Source organism: Pantherophis guttatus, chromosome 8 (assembly GCF_059756535.1).
Source record: "Pantherophis guttatus breed Tessera chromosome 8, ASM5975653v1, whole genome shotgun sequence".
NCBI classification, from domain to species: domain Eukaryota; kingdom Metazoa; phylum Chordata; class Lepidosauria; order Squamata; family Colubridae; genus Pantherophis; species Pantherophis guttatus.
The window spans coordinates 14,652,983-14,675,996 of NC_142070.1; the positions used below are offsets into that span (position 1 = coordinate 14,652,983).

Sequence of the window (23,014 nt, forward strand, 5' to 3'; positions counted from 1 at the left end):
GTAAAATAAGGAGAGATTTAACCTGGACATAAGGAGAAATTTTCTAACAGTGAGAAAAATCAATGAAGCTTGCCTTCGGAAGTTGTGGGAGCTTCATCACTTGAGACTTTCAAGAAGAGATTGGACTGTCATTTGTCAAGAAATGGTGTAAGGTCTTCTGCTTGGTCGGGGAGTTGGACTACAAGGTCCCTTCCAACTCTGTTAATCTGTTATAGTTTTTGCGAATGAAGGCCAATAGACGTATTGCAAAATCCAAACTGAGATGATCACCATAGATTTATTTTTCTAAGCTTTCAGGCTCCGAATTTTTCTCTCTCCAGAATGTGTGCACTGTTCTACATGTTGTGTTTATATAGTGCTTGGTTGTATGTGGCTTTTAGTTGTAGGGTGTTGATGGCTGGCTATTGAGTCCTTAGTTGTTGTTCCCTTGTGCCTTGGCCTTGGTTCCTAAGTACCTGGTAAACTGGTGGTAAGTAACACTCCTGTTGACTGACAAAGAGCTCATTTCTCAGGCTTTGACCAAGGTGAACTTTATTGCACGACAACCTGGCATTAAGCATGTCAAGAGTTTGCTGCAAAATCAAATCCAGAAAGCACACACAGATAACCGATTCAGCAGGATTAATTAATTTCTCTTTATATACAATATAACACATGAATAAATGTACAATACCAATAGTGGTTCTTCCAACATGGTAGAGAGCAGAGAGCAGTTTTCAGTTCAGAGCAGACAAGACCAGACTTGTTTCGGTTCTCAGCCCAGCACTCAGAGCTAAGCCACACCCAGACTCCAAACTGTTTCAGCTCCCATTGGCTGACTTAGTTGCCATGTCTATTCATTGGCTGACCTTGTTACCATGTCTTCCCAGTCATGAATATTCTGACAAAGCAGCATATGCCAGAATACAGCTGCTCCTCCAAGGCTCCGGAAACCAAGCTTTAGGCTGTGCACAAGGGGCTGAAAAGTGACATTGGTGTTAGCCATCAAGTTGTCTTCCCCCAAGATGGTTTGCTTCCTGCCTTCTGCTCTATCTCCCCATGCAGGTCATCACCTCCATGCTGACTCCTTGCCACACACCCCTGTTATTTTGCCATTCGTTCTGCAGTTTGATTGGGTTGCATCAAAACTACAAGAGCACTCTTTACAGAAGCAGAACAAAAATAGCTCCTTAAAAAAAAATCCTTTGGAAAAGTTCTGTTTAGGCACTGATTTCCTTAAGACTAACCTTTATTGGATTTGAGAAAAAACTTCTTAAAAAGTTATATAGCCCTTGGGAACTTCCTTGTCTAGGAAAAAACCTTCTAAAATATCTGTGTATTTGTTTTTATATTAAAATTAGGTGCAAATTCTGCTAGTTTGACAAATGCAGAACTTGTTTTGGTTTGTATTTTAACTGATTAACTTGTCCCCAGATTAACATTTGCTTTAATCCTGTTTATAAATACAGGTAAATTGCAGGTCTGGCTTCAAAATTCAGGAAGGTAATTTTCATGTACCTGAAGTAAAGAAAATAATTTTAAATTGGAATACCTTCCCAATCGTTTACGATGTAAGTGCTTATTTGTTTGTTTTATTTTAAATTTAGACTTGCCTGAATTCTGATGTTTCTGGGTGGTCTTCAAGTTAAAAAAATATATTGCTTCCAATATAAGGTATCTGAAAGTGGTAGAATAGTATTAAACTGGATAATAGCTTTGGTTAAGCTTTTGAAATTAGCCAATAGACTAGGAACAGTTCTTCAAATAAATTCACACAACGCTCCTGTACAATATTTCATTGACGGGACTTGTTATATATTTCCTTTCTAAAGAAACAGCTGAAATAAGCTGTGAAGCTGCAACAGTTTGAAGTGTGAAAAATGGTAAAAGTTTCAGTGTGACTTTGAATGGTCACTAAATGAATGGCTGTACGTCAAGGACTACCTATATATGAACTACCAGGTAGTCCTCGACCTACGACCACAATTGAGCCCAAAGTTTATGTTGCTAAGCGAGAAATTTGTTAAGTAAGTTTTGCCCCATTTTATGACTTTTCTGGTCACGTTTGCTAAGTGAATCACTGCAGATGTTAAATTAGTAACACGGTTGTTAAGTGAATCTGGTTTCCCCATTGACTTTTCACATGAACACTGCAACCGTCATAAATACAAACTAATTGTCAAGCATCCAAATGTAAATGACGCAACCATGGTGATGCTGCAAATGTCATTAAGTGTGAAAAACGGTTGTCACTTTTTTCAGTGCCATTGTAACTTCTGTCACTAAACAAATTGTTGTTAAGTCAAGGATTTCCTGTACACACAAACATTGAAAATCAAGTCAAAACCATAGTAATGTTTTTAACGTACTAATTATGCCTACTTCCTGATTATTGGGTTGTTGTATTTTTTTTTAAAGAAGGTATTAGGTATAGTTTAGTGGCCTACATTTATAATTTTACTTTGACACCACTGGTACAGTGTACATGAGGAAGAAATTCAAATTCTCTTTCCTCCACTTCATCTTCCTCACCAGATCTAAATTTGGATATAAAACTACAAGACTGAAGTGCAATTTACCCTTCAGAATGTTCAGAATGTATTAGTGAACTATTTTTAAATGCCACTCTAAATAAAAAGTAAATGTGTCTATTTATCTGTAACTATAGTGGAAACTGATAGCAAATTTTTGCATAGAATAGCTCCCAGGGAGCGTTGGTACTTATTCCAGCAAGGGGACAGTTCTTCAAGCATAATTGCAATGTAGCTTACTAATTATTTTTGCTTTTTTTTGTTTTTGTGAACAGTTCTTGTTACAGTCTGAATCGACATATTCTGATATAAGTGTAAATTGTATAGATATTATTTCATTGTCTGTATTTCCTCTGGTCAAATATCCCTGTTTTTATCCATTTTTATCAGAGAGGGAAGTGTTTTGCTGGAGGTATCTTAAAAGAAATATGGAGCCATTCTTTCCTGGCCATTTACATCAATACTGTGGACTAAACATGAAGTTTTAGAATGACATGCTCTATGCCTATTGTGCTAGATAGTTGTGGGTTCTAAAATGCATAGTTTTAAGCAGGGATTAACTCCAATCAGGCAGAAAACATTATAATCAAGGAGCCCCCAAGGAGAAAATCACACCCCCATCCAAACTGGCAGGGTAAGCTTATATAAGCAAGCAATAAACCCCACACACCTGCACTGATATTATCTAGTTGGGTAATGAAACATCTGCAAGCAAAGAACTAAGATCAGAGAGCACCAACAATCCCATAGTTCAGCCATGAGCTACAGATATTCTCTTATATTAAAATGGTTGCCTTTATTGTGGGCTGGATTCAATGGTTTTTATTCTTGAGCTACAATATTAGTTGGGTTTTGGTTTACAATAAGTCAACTTTAAAATGTACATGTCTTAAATCATAAATAATTCCTCTTTGTTATTTCAGTGGGCTTTATCCGTGTTCAGCCATTTTCCTTGGATCTTGAATCTTGAAGATAAAATTGTGGTGCATAAATCAAAATGCATGGTGTTGAACCTGGAATACAGTTTGGTATGTATACCTAGGAACATAATGCAACATTAACAAAATTTGCTAAAATGACTTGTAACCCAGTTGTTTGTTTCCTAGAAATACAATACACCCTCGACAATGAATGTAAGGAAGCAGTATTTACTACAGGATACCTGGCACTATCTAAGAAATGTAGAAGAAATTCACTTTCATCAATTTTTTCAAGTAAGCATCCCATTTTGTATATCTATAATCAAGCAATGGTGACACATATAAGACAGTGACATGCATTTGCCACTCAACTGAGAAATAACAATCTAGAGCAGGCCTGTCAAACTGGTGGCCAATGGGCCGGATGTGTCACATGCAGGCCACACCCACCACGCCTCTGCAAAACCAAAAAACCATCACGATATGTCATGTGACACGATCAAGTTTGATACCCGTGATGTAGAGGTTCATTTTGGCATGCAACCAACTGCAGTGTTGGAGTAATTCTAGTTGATACCTCATTTTGATGCTTTCCTGATAAAACCTGAATAGAAATATTGTGTGCTTTTAAAAAACGAAGGTTCTGCAGCATATATAAAAACAGTAGTAAGTTTACAAAATACATAGGCACTGCAGATACTTTATTAGAAACCATTACCTATTTAATTTTGTTATTTTTCATTTAGTGTCAAGTTTCATGACAAAACACTCTGATTTATTTGTGGATCTGAATTCAAAATTCAGGGTCTGTGCAGAACAATAGTGCAGCTTCAGCAAAGAGAAATCAAGTCTAACATTGTCAGTAAGCCAAGAACTTTATATATAGTATACCTGTGATCATGTTACACATTCAGAGCTGAAATATATTCAAATGTTAGTATTCATTCAGAGCTTTTCATCTATGAATTTGACAAAGCACTATTTTGCACTGACAGTCTATATAAATAATTGCCTGTAATCATCAGATAATGAAACTGTCTTAGAATAATTCTGCAGAATATTTTTTTCATTAAAGACTAGAAAAATGATATTTCCTACATAAGCAGACACATCTAGACTTTGTTGCATGTCTAAGATCCTTCACTGAGAGAAGATTTGCCTACATCACTTCATATTGCTTCCTTGATTTCCATATTTGAATTCTTGTTTGATATTTCTGTGTGCTTTGATGATACTTCGGTACTGTAGGCATGCCCTAACAGAGCAAGGGACTTTTTAATTTGCTTGGATGTACTTGCATCTGAAGATAGTTAGCCTCTGTTTCTTTTCAGGTGTACTGTAAGGGTCAGAATACTAAGAAATCAGTTTTCAAAAAGCTTCACTCCATTCTTAATTTTAAGAGGCTTCTTAGAGTTAAGCACAATCTAGTTGTGGCGAAAAAGTTTAAGGCCCATCCAGGTCCAAAGATGGAAAAATACATAAACTGGTATTGTAACTGGAAGCAGCAGGCTGTAGAAACATATGCTTGTTGTACTTGTACAGCCCTGGGGGAAGTTTTCATCTACACTGGCTGAATAGAAGAGGCCAGCTAAAGACAACAGTGGGACAAGTACAGTCATGGTAGGAAACGAGGGAAACATCTTACTCCACTTGTCTTCCAACTTCCTTCCACGAGGATAATCTTCTAGGTTTGTTCAGATTCTGTTTCCTGCTTCTCCTTGCCAATCATTCTTGCTGCCTGAGGTATCATATTAGGAATGCCATCTATGATGGGGTACGCTATACCTAGTTCTTCATTAATTAACTCATTTGTGGATTCGTTATATCTAGAAAATACAGCAAATAATGACTCATGAGATTTATTATTGTTCTTGATTTAAGAAAAACACTATATACATAAATAGTAAGTTAACATGGAGAGGGGGGGACACTCAGCACTTGGGAGAAGGGGAACATACACTGCAAGTGAGATTCTGAATGGGCAGGACTTCAATATTTCAATTCACAGGCATAAATTCCCTAGTTGTGAATCAATTAATGGATGGACAAAGTCACTCAGTGCGAAGCAACTGAGGGGGAGAAACCACTCAATATAAGAAAGAAAAAAAATCTATGTAAAGTTAGCTTGATAAAGATTTCTGAAGGGCCATTTGTAAAAACACCATGACTCTTCTGCATCCACTATTAGAAATGGAAATTGTTGAACTGAATTAAACTAATGATTGAATTTAATAATCTATAACACGCAAGAGATTTCATCAATTGATCGCTCTTACATGAAGGAGCTAAGATGCTTCTGAAAGAGAAATGCTTATTACTCTTTCCCCAGTCCTATATATATATTTATATATATATATATATATATATATATATATATATATATATATATATATATATATATATATATATATATATATATATATATGATGTATATGTATATGTATATATACACACACACACATATATACACACACACATATACATATGTATATGTATATGCGTGTGTATATATATTTTCAAACATCCTTGAAAACCTCAGAAAACACACACACACAGAGAGAGAGAGAGAGAGAGAGAGAGAGAGAGATGGATGATGGATAGATGATATAGATGATAGATTGTAGATGGATGGATGGATAGACAAAGACTTTGGGGGAGGGAGGGAGGTTTAAGCATTTCTCTGTCAGAAGCATCTTATTTCCTTCATAGATTATATAGTTTCTATGAAGCCATTAATCCTATGTTATTAAGCATATAAATACTTATGCTTCATAAACAATTCAATTCCAAACTACTGGGAAATGAAATGGGGAAAGGCGGATGAGTTTCCCACCCTGGCGGGGAGCCGCCACATTGGACTACATAACCCATAACCCACCAGGGAAGGCGTGCTGGCCATGGGGAGCGGCCATATCCCGACCCGCTCGGCAACCGGGGCAAAAGCGAGGGGCGGATAGCAAAACAAAGGCAAAAAGCTGCTAGGCCGACCTGAGCGGCTTTTTCGATAGGGGGCACACGAGGATCTCCAGCAGCCCGGCGTCGAAGGGCGGCCCTTGCTGTCCTTGGCCGGTGGTTTTCCCCCCGTTCTCCGCCGCCGCTGCGCAAGCCGTCCGGCTGGCCAGCAGAAGCTCCTGGCGCGGGAGGCGAGTCAGAAGCCGCAAGCCGGGCAGGGCGAGCATGATTCGCCGCGGAGCGCGAAAGGTCGAACTAGTCTGGAAATGGAAACCGCCTTTGCGGGAACTCCTTCCGGGGCAGTAGAGCGCTTGAAAATAGAACTCCGGTATGCTTTTTAAGCACTGTGCCTTTGGTTCCGGGCGGGGTTTGGACTGCCGGTTTTGGTTTTGGTTTTAGTTTTAGTTTAGTTTATTGCAGTAGTGAAATCCCAAGTTTTTTTACTACTGGTTCCGTGGGCGTGGCAGAGGAAGGATACTGCAAAATCCCCATTCCCACCCCACTCTGGGGCCAGCCAGAGGTGGTATTTGCCGGTTCTCTGAACTGCTCAAAATTTCTGCTACCGGTCCTCCAGAACCTGCTGGATTTCACCCCTGGTTTATTGTCATTGCACACGGTACAATGAAATTAAATGTACATTATAACTATAAAAATAAAAACACAAACATACATCCTTTACATTCTAAGTCTTTTCTAACTTTGAAGATGTGTGCAGCCTTCAACTCCCAGAATTCCTTGGGCAGCACAATCGCTGAGGAATTCTGGGTGCTGAAGTTCACAAGTCTTAAAAGTGTGCCAAGATTGAATACCCCTGGTTTTTAAAGCGTCCGTGTTAAGAAAAATATCCACAGTAAGCTGAATTGAGCCTGAATGGCAACTGGAAAAAGATTCAGTCAGGAAACTTCAACTCTTAGAATTCCTTGGGCCACATGAGAACTAGAGAATTCTGGATGTAGAAGGCCACACATCTTCAAATTGCCTAGGTTGGAAAACACTGTTCTAAGTCAGGGGTCTCCAACCTTGGCAACTTTAAGACTTGTGGACTTCAACTTCCAGAGTTCCTCAGCCAGCAAAACTCTGGGAGTTGAAGTCCACAAGTCTTAAAGTTGCCAAGGTTGGAGACCCCGTTCTAAGTAAACAAATAAGATTTTACATGGGTCTCTTTTTTGTTGTTGCTGGTTTTTTGGTAAGACAAGGTACAAATTGAGTAAATCCTGATCCTGTTTGTTCTTTCTGAGAATTTTACAGCTTTCTGATGTGTGTGTGTGTGTGTCACAATTTACTTTGGGCATTTATTTAATCTCGTTGCTTCTGGGTCCAGTGGTCAGGACTGGCTGACCACTGGACCCAGAGCAACCAGATGAAGTGTTCAGGTAAGTCAACGCCCAATCTCGTTGCTTCTGGGTCCAGTGGTCAGCCAGTCCTGACCACTGGACCCAGAGCAACCAGATGAAGCGTTCAGGTAAGTCAACGCCCATTTTTTCCTATTTTAAGGATAACTTGAGAGGCTTTGGTCTTGAAAGGCTAGCACGTCTGAAAACAGGTTTCGCTGTTTCCGGTCTCTTCTGAATAATTTAGGGTTATAGCTGTAATTCAGAGGGGGGAAAGGGAAAAAAACTAGTAAAGATGTTCTGATTTCTGAGCAACCAGAAATATTTTTATATTTAGTTTATCAGTCTAAATTAGTGTAAATATCTGGTTAATTTTACTTAATTCTTCAGGTGTATTTTCAAGGAGAACCTGACATCAAGTATGGGGGGCTGATCCAGGAGTTCTTCACAATCATCAGCAGACAACTATGTGATCCAGAAGCAGGAGTATTTAAGCACTATGACAAATCACACCGTATTTGGTTCTCTCATGAGGTATGTACATGTATAAATGTACTGCATTTATTTATGCTTTCTGCTGTTAGCTATAAAAATAGGAATTACTTTGGAGGTAATTGATCTCTTTGACCATTGACTTTTCAATAGAGGTTAGAAAATATTCATGGTTGTCCCATAAAAGGGATGTGAGGTGATAGCTGACCTCTTTTTGGCATTGTCTATTCAGAGATATATTATCTGTAGTCCTGGAAATTTGTTGTCCATTTAGCTTTTGCGGATAGCAGCTGTTGATATATTTCTCCTCTATTAATGGGGAAATGGTGAATAGAATAGAATAGAATAGAATAGAATAGAATAGAATAGAATAGAATAGAATAGAATAGAATAGAATAGAATAGAATAGAATAGAATAGAATAGAATAGAATAGAATAGAATTCTTTATTGGACAAGTGTGATTGGACAAACAAGGAATTTGTCTTGGTGCATACGCTCTCAGTGTACATAAAAGAAAAGATACATTTGTCAAGAATCATAAGGTACAACACGTAATGATAGTCATAGTACATTGTTTTACAAAACAAAACAATGTACAATGTACACTGAGAGCATATGCACCAAGACAAATTCCTTGTGTGTCCAATCACGCTTGGCCAATAAAAAATTATATTCTATTCATTCTATTCTATTCATAGGGAAACAGTCAATATAAATCTTAAGGACACCAGCAACAAGGTTACAGTCATTCAGTCATTAGTGGGAGGAGATGGGTGATAGGAACGATGAGAAGATTAATAGTAATGCAGACTTGGTAACTAGTTTGACAGTGTTGAGGGAATTATTATATTTAGGGTTAGCTTTAATAAATGCTAGATTTGATCACCATCTGATGAAACTTAACAGTTTCTAATTGTAACATGGATATTGCATTAACCTGTATCTCTATTCTGGTGTGAAAAGATATTCCTATTAAAAAACTGTGAAGAAACAATATGGTAGAAATCACACAAGTAGATTATGAACGTGAACTATTCAGATTTTGGTTTCCTTTACTACTTTTGCTTTTCTTTTTAGAATCAAGAATCATGTGCTTTCCATTCTTTCCTAGTACAGATAGTCCTTGATTTACAATACTTAGTTTAGCAACCATTCAAAATTACAACATCATTGAAAAAAGTGACTTACGACCATTTTTCACACTTATGACCATTGCAGCATCTCCATGGTCATTTGAACAAAGTTCAAACACTTGGCAACTGACTTATATTTATGCCGGTTGCAATGTCCAGGGGTCATGTGATCAAATTTTAAAACCTTCTGACAAGCAAAGTCAATGGGGAAGCCAGATTCACTTAACAACCATGTTGTTACAATGGTTAACAACCAAGTTAACAACTTACTTAACATCTCATTTAACAACTGTGACAGGAAAGGTTGCAAAATGGGACAAAATTCACTTAACAAATGTTTCGCCTAGCAACATAAATTTTTCCTGCAACTCTCTGCCAGTGAAAACGGAGGCCAGGAGGGCTGTGTGCCGCCCACCCGAGCTCCATTTTTTCTGGCAGAGGCACTGTGGGCAGGTCCTTCGCTGTTTCCAGGACAGCCCCACGGGCCTGATCTAAGCACCCCATGAGCCAGAGTCGGCCCATGGGCCTTGAGTTTGACACCCCTGCCATAGACAAAAGGGCTCACAATCCTTCAGTGTTCGTTAAAGTTAGCAGGGCTGAAATAGAGGGAGCAATGATTAGAATGCTTCATCAGGTGGAAATACACATTCAGCAGACACCCGTTTTTATCCTGCACTTATTTGAAGAGTCCATATGCCTATAAGGATCCACATTGCTGGAGAAAACAAAGAACAGTCAGAGAGAAAACTGACAAGCAGAGATGTAGGCAGGCAACCTCTTGCAGCTAAAGTCGAGCCATGGGAAATGAGTTTGAAATACTATAGAAGTCTCAGAAATACAACATTTATTTTGCAAGTAGGCACTCATTCCTTTACAGTGTATTTTTCAGTACTTGCATATTGATTTTTCAAATTAGGTATCAACACAGGAAGACATATATTTTTTAATTGGGAACCTGTTTGGAATAGCGCTCCAAAATCTGAAGATAATTGCTTTACCTTTCCCTCTTGCATTGTTCAAGAAATTGGCAAATATGGTGCCAACGCTGGAAGATTTAAAAGAACTCTCTCCTACAGTTGTACGGTATGGCATAACATTTTTCAGAACCATGCGGTGATAATTGATATGGCAGATCAAGTACTCTTTTTTTTTTTTATTTGATTTATATGCCGCCCTTCTCCGGAGACTCAGGGCAGCTTACAATGCGTTAAGCAATAGCCTTCATATTTTTGTATATTTATACAAAGTCAGCTTATTGCCCCCACAAACTTAGAAAGGATGGAAGGCTGAGTCAACCTTGAACCTGGAGAGATTCGAACTTGCAGTAATTGCAGGCAGCTGAATGTTAATAACAGGCTATTAGTCTGCTGTGCCACCAGGCTCTTCTTTTCTTTTTCTGTGATCCAAAATTGCTTGGATATACACAAACTGATATTGGAAACTAAACCAAAGTCTGTCCTGGTTAATACTTAAATGAAAGACATCTGAGAATCCAGGTGTTGGCTAGACTGGGACATTTAAAAGAAGAGTGAAGACGGCAATGCCTAACTAGTTCTTTAATGCTGCCAAGAAAAGTGCAGGAATATAACCCCAGGAATTGTTCTTGACATGAAGTCTCCTTTATTTTCTCCATTTAGGAACTGGGTGTCAGTCTTAGTTTAACTGAACAGAGACAAAAAGGCTTAAGAATATTATTAAGAATCAGTTTCTATTAAAACTGACATAAGCATAAATAAGCGAATTATTTTAATTTTGAAGGAAGCAGTTTGTTTTACTTTGTTCTTTTCCCGTTTAGTAATCTTCAGAATTTACTGGATGAACGCAGTGATGACAACATTAAAGGCTGGATGTTGGATTTCACGGTAGGACAATCTGGCTGGGTTAGACCAACCTTTCTCTACTGCCTCAGAGGAAAAGATAACTTGAACTGACTGTTATATAACACTGTATGCAGGGGTGGGCTGCTGGGGGTTCACAGGGGTTCAGGAGAATCTCTAGCTAAGATTCTGTGCAGTTTGGAGAACCCCCAAATCCCACTCCTGGCTGGTCTTGTGTGCCCCGCCCCTCCCAGGAGTCCCCATGTGGCCCATTTTGGATGCGAGGTAAGTGTAGGGCAAATGCGGAGGCTCGAGGAGGGCGAAAAATGGTCCTACCAGAAGTTCGGGAAGAAGGGGGCCTCCAGAGGGCTTCCGGAGCCTGGGGAGGCCATTTTCACCCACCCAGAGCCTTGAAGAAAGCCTCCAGAGCCTGGGGAAGGCAAAAACGCCACCCCTACCATGATGCAGGAGGCCAACTAGGCCACACCCACTACGGCCACGCCCACCCAGCAACCAGGCAGAGAACCCCTTGCTAAAATTTTTGAAGCCCACCCGATTGTATGCTCTGCAATAGTGAATATCTGTAGCTCGGGTGTAGGATGAGAGGGGGGGTTGGTTTCCTAATGTTTCATTACCAGGCTAAGCAACATCTTAAGTGGAATTTTGGGAATGTCAGTTCTTCTGCTTATAAGGGCCTCCCAATGACCCTCACCTGATGTGACCTACCCATCACAAGACCTTCACCTGACATGAACCACACCAGACCCCTCAGAAGACCCATCACTAGACCCTCTGAACCCTTGACATGACGCTTCCGTCAAAAGACCTACTGACCACACTAAGCCCTCATAAGCAGAAGAACATCAGCGCTGACATTCCCTAAATTCCCTGAAGATGTTACCTAGCCTGGTAACAAAAGGTTCAGAAATCAACCCACAAGCTCAGAGAACGAACCTCCATTCTCACCGTATCCTCTGCAGTTTCTAGTTATCTTGAGAATGTCAGGTTGGGGAAAACTGCTACACTATAATGTAATTTCTTTGACTTCAAGTGTTGTTTGAGCTCATCCAATTGTTATTTGGCCAAACCATGGTTTAATGTAATTGTTTACTGAATTTATGCTAAATGTCTATGGAGATTCTCAGTCATCCAAGTCATAGTTGTCTCAAAGGTGCTTTTTTCAAAAGTCTACTGCACTATGTTTTTTCTTGACGAAGAAATGAAGAAAAAGACATTTCGCTTCTCATCCAAGAAGCTTCATCAGTTCTGACAAGATAGTGGAAAGGATGGAAGGATTAGTTCTGACAGGATGTGGGGGGTGGGTGGAATGGAAGGATCATATTTCTTTGCCGTAATCTGGTTGTTAGCACTCTCTGAAAGCACTTGAGGCCACTTGGGGGTTTATCTGTGCCCTCAGAGTCACCTGAATCAGAATGCAAAGGGGTGTGGAACCTTCTTGGAACTCCTGAAAGGACTACATTGTAGACAAGAGACAGGTGGTGACTTATCCCTTTCCTATGTTAAAAATGAGGGCTGCTCATTTTTTAACATAGATGGCCTCTTTGACTCCTCTTTCAAACCAACAGTCCTCTCTATCCAGAATGTGGACATTGCTGCCTTCAAAAAAGTGAACCTTTGTTTTTCAAATGCAATGGACCCCTAAATCTTGGTCTGATGGGTTTGTTCTCCTATGTTGTGCCATGCACTTGCAAAGTGGTTGTTTTGTTTCACCAGTATACGGATCTGCACATCTCACTGCATTGTATTGCATATACCGTGTTTCCCCGAAAATAAGACCCTGTCTTATATTTTTTTGAACCCTGAAATAAGTGTTTTGTCTTATTGCCATGCGCTCAAAAGCCTGATTGGGCTTATTATCAGGGGATGTCTTATTTTGGGGGAAACGGTATCACCTTGCTCAGTTTGTGTCTCGCTGTTTTATCCTTGGGGTGGACAATCTCTGCTAGCTTTTGTTTTCATAAGCATTAATTAACATGTAGCTCTGTATATGTACTTAGATACAGGCACATCCAGTTTTGTTAAATCAGTACAACAGACATAAACATCATAGCAGTAAAACAACGTAAATTCTACAATTCACTACAAATGTAATCCACAATGAAATCCATCATGCAGGGGGTCAGCATCAAAGAGGCAGGTTGACACAGCAATCAACAACCCTCCCTTTATAACACGAGTTGCACTTTTCACCACACAGTGATGGTCAATCAACCGAGTTTGCTGTTTTGACATCATTGACCAACTCCCTGTTGATACCCAGGATGGAATTTGTAATAAATCATGACTGTCAAAATACAATAGATTTGCATTTATGTACTTGTCTCACAATGTCTGATACAAGTATATCATTTGTGGCCCGTCTTTGATAATACGTATATACCATTGTTGCCAAAACCACACAGCCATGGTAATCAATTGCAGTTAGAAGCTAGCTTGCTGCTTTAAGAATGATGATCATTCAAGTGAACCCATTTTGGCCTGGAAATTCCAGACCTGACATCCAAATACAACATGAGGTCCTTTCTCTTGTTATCACCTGCCTTTTCCAAAGTGTCTGACAATGATGTGAAATACCAGCCCTACTAATATGAGGGGAAATGTTCACTTCTATATTTCACCCATTTGCACATAATGCCTAGCGTTCTGAAAACAAAGCAGAACCATCCATACTAATCTTATACCTTTATCGTTATGCAGGTAGTAGAAGAGTGTAAAGGATCCATAATTGATGTTGAGTTGAAAGAAAATGGTGCCAACATACCTGTTACTTTATACAACAGGCAAGTTTTCCCAGGAATGGGTTTGTTCGTTGACTTTTAATTACAGTTACCTTTGGATAGAAGTATATATTTGAAAAAAAAATATTGACAGTTTCCAACAGCATCCTGATGCACGGGGGATAACAGAAATTTCTTTCCTTTTCCACTATATGTTACTTTTTGTTCCCCTTGTGAATATTCTTCTCCTGCAAAGCTGGTTTTCCCAGTTCTTGAAGTATTTTCCACATCCCTGTCACTCTCTGACAACAGTAGTAATCCTGGCTAGAAACAAAATAGCTGTGAGAAGAAACTATCCACATACCTGGCACATGTGGGAGAAGCATAAAAAAAAAGTCAAGATAGCAGCCACAACCCTATGACGAAAGCCATGCATGTACCATGTATTCAGTGCATATTTTAAAAAAGGAGTGGAGCTTTGATTGCATGATTGCAACCACAATGTTGGCTTTTTTGACATCCACAGAGATACCCTTGCATGTAGACATTCTATGTTCCCTTTCCACCCCACCAACGTCTTTTGTGAAACTAATCATTTGTTCAGGTAGCTTTATGGAATATAAATTTTCTCAATGACATTTTGGAATCTAAACATAGTTTAGTAGGACTTGGCTAATTTAGACTCTTGGTAGAAAAGACCATACTCTGTTGGCAGACTTAAAAGTCTCCCATCAGCTAAAGTTACTAGATAATATAAATATTTCGGTCAAAATATTTAATAATTTTAAGGGACTTTTAATATTTGTATTATCTGTATTTTATCTTGGCTGTTCACCGCCCTGAGTCCTTCGGGAGTAGGGCGGTATAAAAATTTGATTAATAAATAAATAAATAAATAATGATAATTCTATAATTATCGTTTTTGTCCTGAACAGCTTCCTGCGGCACTTTACCAGCCAAAATGGGCTGGCAGAGTGGGAGGCCCCCACATGGCCAGTTTTCACCCTCCCCAACCTCCAGCAGCATTCTGTCAGCCAAAAATGGGCTGCACAGAGGCCTCCAGAGTGCTTTTTGGCTGGCAGAGTGCTGCAGGAGGCCGAGCAGGCTGAAAACGGACCGCGCAAGGGCTGCACACAGCCTGTTTTGGCCAGCAGAAGCACCACAGGCCAGCCCTTTGATATTTCCAGGCTGGCCCTGTGGGCCAGATTTAAGCACCCCCGCGGACCTTGAGTTTGACACCCCTGCTGTAAGATATTCAGTGATATTAATAATATTATAGGTCGAAGGAGTAGGTTTCCAAACTTATAATTTCAGTATCAAAAAGAAAATTGAACCTGAGGATTTTTAATTCCCAAATCAGTCTTTTAGACTACTACTGATTTATTGGTAGTCTTCAACTTTTAACAGTAATGGAGCTTGCCCATTGAGGTCACAAGTGATGGTACACCTTGCTTAGCAATCTCCATCCTTGCTCTCCCCAATGTGGTTGTTAAATAGATCATGAGGCGCCCTGGGCCTCCCAAGGCTTCCCTTACCCTGAGAGGCACCACATGCTTCACTTTCTATCCTGCCAATCCCTGCAGATCTTGGGCTTGCTTCTCACCCCATCAGGACCCACATTCTCTTCTCCACCCTGTCACAATCTCTCACTTACTTTCTATAGATCTCCTGGAAGCTCCGGACATCACGTTGGAGGAGGACAACAGGTTGCTCCACACCTTAGCATCCATAGGCCGCATGTCTCTCTCCTGGAAACAAGAATCAGTTTTTGAGCAGCTGCAATGAATTTTGGCTGATCCAGAATTGTGCTCACTTCTGGGACAGAGCGACACAGCCTAGGGATGCTGGGAATTGGAGCAGCCTGCACTGTTCTCTCTCCCTCAGACTCTGCAAGCCCATAACCATTGTTTTATGAGCCGATTTTTGCTTTTATAAACTCTACCAAATAACCAAATGCCCATATTTACAGAAAAGAATACGTTGATGCTTATGTGAATTACACATTTAATGATTCGGTGAAGAAGCAGTTTGAGGACTTCCAGCGTGGATTTCAAAGAGGTTGCCCAAGTACAACATGGAAAATGTTTCTTCCTGTTGAGCTCCGCAGTATCCTGTTTGGACATACCACATATAACTGGGACCAATTAGAAAAGGTAGAACATGCTCCTCCGCTTCAATCCTTATATTACTGGTCTTTTAATTCCAGTGTCCTTATGGAACCCTTATTATTTTTCTTTGAATTTGCGGGAGGGCTGAATGTTGGACATAGAACTTGATTGATCCTTAAATATGTATTGGGATAGAAAATGTGAGTGCAAGCAAATGCAGATAACTAAGTATTCAAAGAGGTGCACTATCAAAATAAATACCGTATTTTTCTGTCTATAAGACAACCCCATGTATAGGATGCCCCCCCTCACTCAAAATTCAGAAATCAATATTTTAAACATTAAATAGAAGACATTTATTTTGCAAAGTAAGACATTCCCTTACCAGTACCGGCATTTATTTATTTTTTTGTTTTCTGACATTTTTATGGGCTCAGAACGCTCCGACATTATCGCACATCTGGGCACTAGCTACACGCTCTCCGCAGCATCAGCTGACGCCAGTTACATAAGGCTCATGACAGTGGTGAAATGTAAAATTTGTTACTACTGGTTCTGTGGGTGTGGCTTGGTGGGGGGTAATGTGACTGGGTGGGCATGGCCAAGGTTTGTTTTTTTACACTTTTAAAAGCATTTTTTTACAACCTGTTCAGCCGAAGAGGTTGTTAAAAAAAATGCTTTTAAAAGGCTCTGATGATCCCAGCTGAGTTGCCTGATCATCAGAACCTTTTTTTTTCTTTTAAAAGCATTTTTTCTAGAAAAAAATGCTTTTAAAAGTAAAAAAAAAAAAGGCTCTGATGATCGCGTGGCTCAGCTGGGCATGGGGTGGGCAGGGATTTTTGCTATCGGTTCTCCGAACCACCCGCCGCCATCGCTACTGGATCGGGCGATCCGGTCCGAACTGGGAGCATTTCACCCCTGGTTCATGATTGGAGGAAACCTGTTAGCTGGTCTCTGCAATTGGAAGTTTCGCTCGTGAGGCTAGTTTGCAGAAATAAGGTAACGGCAGTTTTGCAATCATAGTTCTCCTTTCGCCCCCACCTCCCACCCCCGTGTATAAGACGCCCCTCCAATTCTAGGTAAATATTTTTAAGAAACAGTATTGTCTTATACATGGAAAAATATGGTATATCAACAAAGCAATGACACATACATTTGCTAGGCACCAAGTCCCATCTGAACACAGTAGGGATTTCTTCCGAGTATAAGGTTTACACAGGTTAAGGACGGAGGTGTCAATAGCAGTCCCTTAGGCTGCAGCATCCTTAAGATCCACATGTATATTTCTCAGTGTGTGGAACTCATACATTCAGCAGTTCCCTACTTTTCCAGCTCTGTGGACCAGCATTGGCTGGGGAGGCGTGGGGGATGGTTTCATGTGCACGCTGCTTGAGTAAATATAGCTTCGAGCACTGGAACCAGACCACAGCCTGGAGGTGCCTTAAATGAAGTAGAGAATCTGCTTGGACTACAGTTAGTCCTTGACTTACAACAGTTCGTTTAGTGACTGTTTGAAGTTACAACGGCACTGAAAAAAGTGATGTCTGACCATTATTCACACACATGATCACTGCCCCATCCCCACAATCATGTGATTTTTTTGGGATGCTTGGCAACCGCTTCACATTTATGACAGTTGCAGCATCCTAGGGTCATGTGATCGTCTTTTGCTACCTTCTGACAAGCAAAATCAACGGGGAAGCCAGATTCACTTAACAACACTGTTACTATTTTAACAACTGCAGTGATTCACTTAACAACTGTGGCAAGAAAAGTCGTAAAATGGGGCAAAACTCACTTAATAAATTTCTCACCTAGCAACATAAATTCTGGGCTCAATTGTGGTCAAGTCAAGGACTACCTGTAGAGATGATCCATACTGAAAGCACTGCAAAATATATAGCTGTGCTGGATTTCTTATGTCTAATAATACTGGAAATAAAGGCAGAATGTATCATTTGACCCAATAATATTAATCAGCAAATGTCCCTAAGGTCAAAATTGGGAGTTGGATCCTAGTCCAATGTCCGTCAGTTCCCAGGTTCAGAAATGCTTGCTGTTCGCTTTGAGTCTCTACAGTTTTACAGACATAGAGGGAGAGGGGCAACAGTTATTTGAAACTACGTTTCTGGCAACCCGTGGAAAAACTAAAAGGAATCCTTAGCACTTCAAATGCAGAGTGGCCTTAGATAGATAGATAGATAGATAGATAGATAGATAGATAGATAGATAGATAGATAGATAGATAGATAGATAGATAGATAGATAGATAGATAGATAGATAGATAGATAGAATAGATAGAATTCTTTATTGGCCAAGTGATTGGACACACAAGGAATTTGTCTTGGTGCATATGCTCTCAGTGTACATAAAAGAAAAGATACATTCGTCAAGAATCATAAGGTACAACACTTAATGATAGTCATAGGGAACAAATAAGCAATCAAATCATATTAGGAAACAGTGAATATAAATCGTATGGATACCAACAACAAGGTTACAGTCATAGTCATAAGTGGGAGGAGATGGGTGATAGGAACGATAGATTAATAGTACTGCAGACTTAGTGAATAGTTTGACAGTGTTGAGGGAATTATTTCTTCAGCAGAGTGACGGTGTTTGGGAAAAAACTGTTCTGGTGTCTAGTAGTTCTGGGGTGCAGTGCTCTATAGCGTCGTTTTGAGGGTAGGAGTTGAAACGGTTTATGTCCACGATGTGAGGGGTCTGTAAATATTTTCACAACCCTCTTTTTGACTCGTACAGTATACAGGTCCTCAATGGAAGGCAGGTTGGTAGCCATGGTTTTTTCTGCAGTTCTAATTATCCTCTGAAGTCTGTGTCTGTCTTGTTGGGTTGCAGAACCAAACCAGACAGTTATAAAGGTGCAGATGACAGACTCAATAATTCCTCTGTAGAACTGGATCAGCAGCTCCTTGGGCAGTTTGAGCTTTCTGAGTTGGCACAGAAAGAACATTCTTTGTTGTGCTTTTTTGATGACGTTTTTGAAGTTAGCTGTCCATTTTAGATCTTGAGATATGGTAGAACCTAGAAATTTGAAGGTCTCTACTGTTGATACTGTGTTGTCTAGTATTGTAAGAGATGCTATCCAGAACTATCAACAGGGAGGCTAATGTTTATTCTCTCTACAGAACGCCAAATATGAAGGTTTTGAAGAATCAGATGAAATGATCAAGAATTTTTGGACAGTATTTCATGGCTTTCCTGAAGAAAGCAAGAAGGATTTTCTTGGTAATAACTACTTCTTAAAAAACAAAACAAAATAATATCATTATTCTAAGAAACAAAAAAAGAAGCCAAATCAGCTATTTTGATACAATGATCATTGATTTAGAAACTCTGACAGGCAGCTTAACATGCAATCATAGAGAATATAATCACAGGAATAAATCAGTGGTGGAATTCAAAAATTTTTACTACTGGTTCTGGGGGTGTGGCTTGCTGGGCATGGTGTGGCTTGGTGGGCGTGGCAGGGGAAGGATACTGCAAAATCTCCATTCCCACCCTACTCTGGGGCCAGCCAGAGCTGGTATTTGCCGGTTCTCCGAACTACTCCAGATTTCGGCTACAGGTTCTCCAGAACCTGTCAGAACCTGCTGAATAGCACCACTGGAATAAATGTATATATTACATCAATTACTCAAAAAGGTACAGGTGGAGAGAAGATAGGGAAAGTGAACATGTTATCTTCCCAGTGCTATTGGGAAAAATATTAGAGCTAAGTATGAAGACTAGGTCCCTAAGTGATGTTCTTACTACAGTGCATTGTTTGATTTCTGTTCTCCCTTCAGTTTTTCTCACAGGAACTGCTCACATTCCAGGAGAAGGGATGGACTCAATAACTATTGTTGCCGTATATAAAGCAAATCCAGACCAGGAGTTGCCCACAATTCACAGTTGCAGTAAACGTTTGTATCTCCCGAGATACACTGATAAACACATTCTTAAAAAAAACTTATTGCATTCTATAGAGAACTTTAGGGACATTGGCCTGGCCTGAAAGCTAGATGTGGTCTTTATTCTGCTATGATAGTAGGACATTTGGTTCTTATGCCCAGGAGGGCTAGAATATTTAAATTCAGCATCCCACCTCACCATGCAGTTTTCCTGAGCAATCTTGAACGAGTGCGTCGGCTGGATGGTAAAAGAGCAAGGAGCCTTTGTGCAGACCAGTGATTCTTGAAGAAAGTAAATAAAGAGTTATGTCACCCTGATGTGTGCTCTATTTGTCATTGGAGAAGGGTGATAGCTTGATATAAAGATATTATAATGAAATATTATATCATTCCATTGCAGTTCCTATCCTGGGTAGTAGAATTTCAAACTAAACAGCAAAGCATCATTGTCTTCAAGATGTCAGAGCATCCATGCTCTGCAATAAAGTACCATGTCCATTTGTCCAAAATGGCATAGGGCAGAGGTGTCAAACTCAAGGCCCATGGCCCAGATCTGGCCCGCAGGACTGCCCTGGAAACAGCAAAGGACTGGCCCATGGTGCCTCTTCCAGTAAAAAGGGAGCTCGGGAAGACTGCACGCATCCATGACGGCATCCTGCAGCCCTCTGCCATCAAAAATGGGCCCCTCCTGAGCTCCGTTTTCGCTGGTGGAGGGCTAGTGAATCAAACTAAAAGCAAAACAAAGCAAAAGGAGAAATGTTTCCCCTTTTGCATTTGAGCATCCAAGAAGGGACAGAAAAGGAGAAAGGGAAAGAGGAAAGACAAAGAAAAAGAAGGGAAGATGGGAAGAGAGCAAGGAAGGAAAAATAAGGAAAGAGGGGAAGGAAGAAGAAAGAAGAAAGAGGGAAGGAAAAAAGGAAGGAGATTATAATGAGAGGGAGGGATGGTTTGAGGGAAGTCCTGCTTTAGCACTTGGCCACCGCAGGTGCCCCCAGACATGAGTGAAGTCGAACTAGCCCTCCCGACTTCCCCGAGGTCAAAAAACCCTGTTGCGGCCCTCAATGAAGTAGAATTTGACACCCCTGATACGGGGTCTCCTGCTTGAGCAGAGGGTTGGCTGGAAGACCTCAAAGGCCCCTTCCAACTCTTCTATATCAGGAGTGTCAAACTCACGTCGTCACCTCATCACATGACGTATTGTGACTTTTCTCCCCTTCGCTAAACTGGGAGTGGGTGGGGCCAGCACATGATGCATCTGGCTCACAGGCCACGAGTTTGTTTGTTTTTTTTAATTTGATTTATATGTTGCCCTTCTCTGGAGACTCAGGGCGGCTTACCATGCGTTAAGCAATAGCCTTCATCCTTTTGTATATTTATACAAAGTCAGCTTATTGCCCCCACAAACTGGGTCCTCAATTTACCTACCATAGAAAGGATGGAAGGCTGAGTCAACCTTGAGCCTGGCGGGATTCGATCTTACTTTAATTGCAGACAGCTGGTGTTAAATTACAGAGCTCTGTCTGTTGAGCTATCCTGAGTTTGACAGCCCTGTTCTATATCCTGTATGTCTAATGTTCTTTCTTGTATGAGAGTTCTAACAAAATCAGGCACTTCCAGCATTTGTTCCATTTCTCACCCAAGCAATCATGACCTGCTCCACCGTTATGGCTTTGATGTGCTGCTTTTCATTTCTAAACAAGAAAAGTTGGCTTCATTTGCTCAATGGGTTTGCCCTTTAAAAGCAACAACAACAAATGTTAAGAGTTGTGTTGTTTTGTGTTTTAAGCCACAGCTAAGATCTGATGCTGCAGGCAAGAAATTCAGTTCCTGCTCGCCACAATTTAATATTTCCTTAGCCCAAGCAAGGAACTAGATAATCGAACTGAAAACAAATGAACTGAACTGAAAACACGCCAATGAATGAAAGGTACTGATGCTAAGGAGAAGAAAGGTTGGCAGAAAGCTTTAACTCAATTGTATTTTGTGTTGCTGATAAATGCAACTGTCAGCTTTCCGTAATCCCCAGGAAGTTGGCCACGATCCATACAGAAGTAGGCCCAGTTTATTAAAAATCAATGTGCTTCTGCAGCCTATTGGACTTTTTAAAAGACGAAAGGATATTTGTTTTAATATGTGCGTGTCTGTTCCTCCTCCTTTCTGATCCTCTAGGATCAGAAAGAATATTTTAAAAAGTCAAAATCTACATTGAAGTAATATTTTTATCTCTGCTAACACAAGTTATCCAGTTTCTACTTCTATAGGTCTAAGAATAGAACTGAATCACTGGTGGGATTCAAATTTTTTTACTACCGGTTCTTTGGGTTTGGCTTGGTGGGCGTGGCGTGGCATGGCTTGGTGGCCGTGGCTTGGTGGGCATGGCAGGGGAAGGTTACTGCAAAATCCTCATTTCCTCCCAATCAGCTGGGACTCGGGAGGCAGAGAATAGATGGGGGCGGGGCCAGTGAGAGGTGGTATTTACCAGTTCCCCGAACTACTCAAAATTTCCACTACCGGTTCTCCAGAACTGGTCAGAACCTGCTGAATGCCACTTCTGAACTGAATCAACCGGGATATGCTTTATTACAACTACTAGACATACAAAATATTCCACTAGTGAGGAAAATCACTTTTTTGCCCTGCTCCTTAACTACCAATCGATAGACAATGTCTTTGTATTGTTGGATCAAAACCAAAGATTTATGAAGTCATTAGATGAGCAGCAGCTACTAAAGTCTTTGTGACCTAAGTGACTTCATCTTTTTTCACTTGGGATCAGAGTGAACTACAGACCCCTCTGAGGGTGGTAGCTGGCCTGAATGTAGGAGAACATTTGGCTTTCAAGACCCATGTCACCTGGGGAGTTGGCAGTATGTGGTAATACAGTAATGCATCCTTTGTGTTCAGGTGAGCAGGGCACAGATTTTTAAATAGAAGAAAGGTAAAAAGTGACTTTAATAAGTGGCTTCTAATGTATTTGCTCTTATTTTGGCTACCCACTCCCCAGGTCAGGGGGAAAAGCCTATAACAAAATGAAATAATAACTAGGGCTGTGCAACAGGGGTGAGCTTCAAAAATTTGAGCACGGGGTTCTCTGCCT

General features: G+C 40.3%; 4 protein-coding genes and 1 long non-coding RNA gene across 5 annotated transcripts in view; 2 read left to right on the forward strand and 3 right to left on the reverse strand.

Moving 5' to 3' along the window:
* The window catches only part of LOC117678947 (E3 ISG15--protein ligase HERC5-like), a 43,589-nt gene extending 23,354 nt beyond the window's left edge, over positions 1-20,235 (forward strand). Inside the window, exons 14-23 of the mRNA XM_034440472.3 lie at positions 1,449-1,550; positions 3,434-3,538; positions 3,617-3,724; positions 8,104-8,247; positions 10,256-10,422; positions 11,135-11,201; positions 13,875-13,957; positions 15,864-16,047; positions 19,153-19,252; positions 19,813-20,235. Coding sequence (XP_034296363.2) covers positions 1,449-1,550; positions 3,434-3,538; positions 3,617-3,724; positions 8,104-8,247; positions 10,256-10,422; positions 11,135-11,201; positions 13,875-13,957; positions 15,864-16,047; positions 19,153-19,252; positions 19,813-20,021 — 1,269 coding nt within the window. The 3' untranslated portion in view covers positions 20,022-20,235. The remainder of the gene's footprint in view (positions 1-1,448; positions 1,551-3,433; positions 3,539-3,616; positions 3,725-8,103; positions 8,248-10,255; positions 10,423-11,134; positions 11,202-13,874; positions 13,958-15,863; positions 16,048-19,152; positions 19,253-19,812) is intronic.
* Positions 3,282-5,070, reverse strand: PIGY (phosphatidylinositol glycan anchor biosynthesis class Y). Its single transcript, XM_034440474.3, has one exon. It carries the CDS (start codon positions 5,068-5,070, stop codon positions 4,855-4,857), a length of 216 nt encoding a protein of 71 aa, XP_034296365.1. The 3' UTR covers positions 3,282-4,854.
* On the reverse strand, positions 3,282-6,696 carry PYURF (PIGY upstream open reading frame). The gene is made up of 2 exons (XM_087875128.1): positions 6,419-6,696; positions 3,282-5,256 (listed from the first exon to the last, which is right to left on the reverse strand). Exons 1-2 carry the CDS (start codon positions 6,607-6,609, stop codon positions 5,115-5,117), a joined length of 333 nt encoding a protein of 110 aa, XP_087731254.1. The 5' UTR covers positions 6,610-6,696; the 3' UTR covers positions 3,282-5,114.
* Positions 13,976-15,644, reverse strand: LOC117678950 (uncharacterized). The gene is made up of 2 exons (XR_004595191.2): positions 15,549-15,644; positions 13,976-14,218 (listed from the first exon to the last, which is right to left on the reverse strand). It is a non-coding gene; the product is annotated as an uncharacterized LOC117678950 (long non-coding RNA).
* A 2,460-nt stretch (positions 20,236-22,695) lies between the features above and the next one.
* HERC3 (HECT and RLD domain containing E3 ubiquitin protein ligase 3) overlaps positions 22,696-23,014 on the forward strand; it is a 64,682-nt gene continuing 64,363 nt past the window's right edge. The window contains exon 1 of the mRNA XM_060686958.2: positions 22,696-22,821. The gene's annotated coding sequence lies outside the window, so the exon portion shown is untranslated. The remainder of the gene's footprint in view (positions 22,822-23,014) is intronic.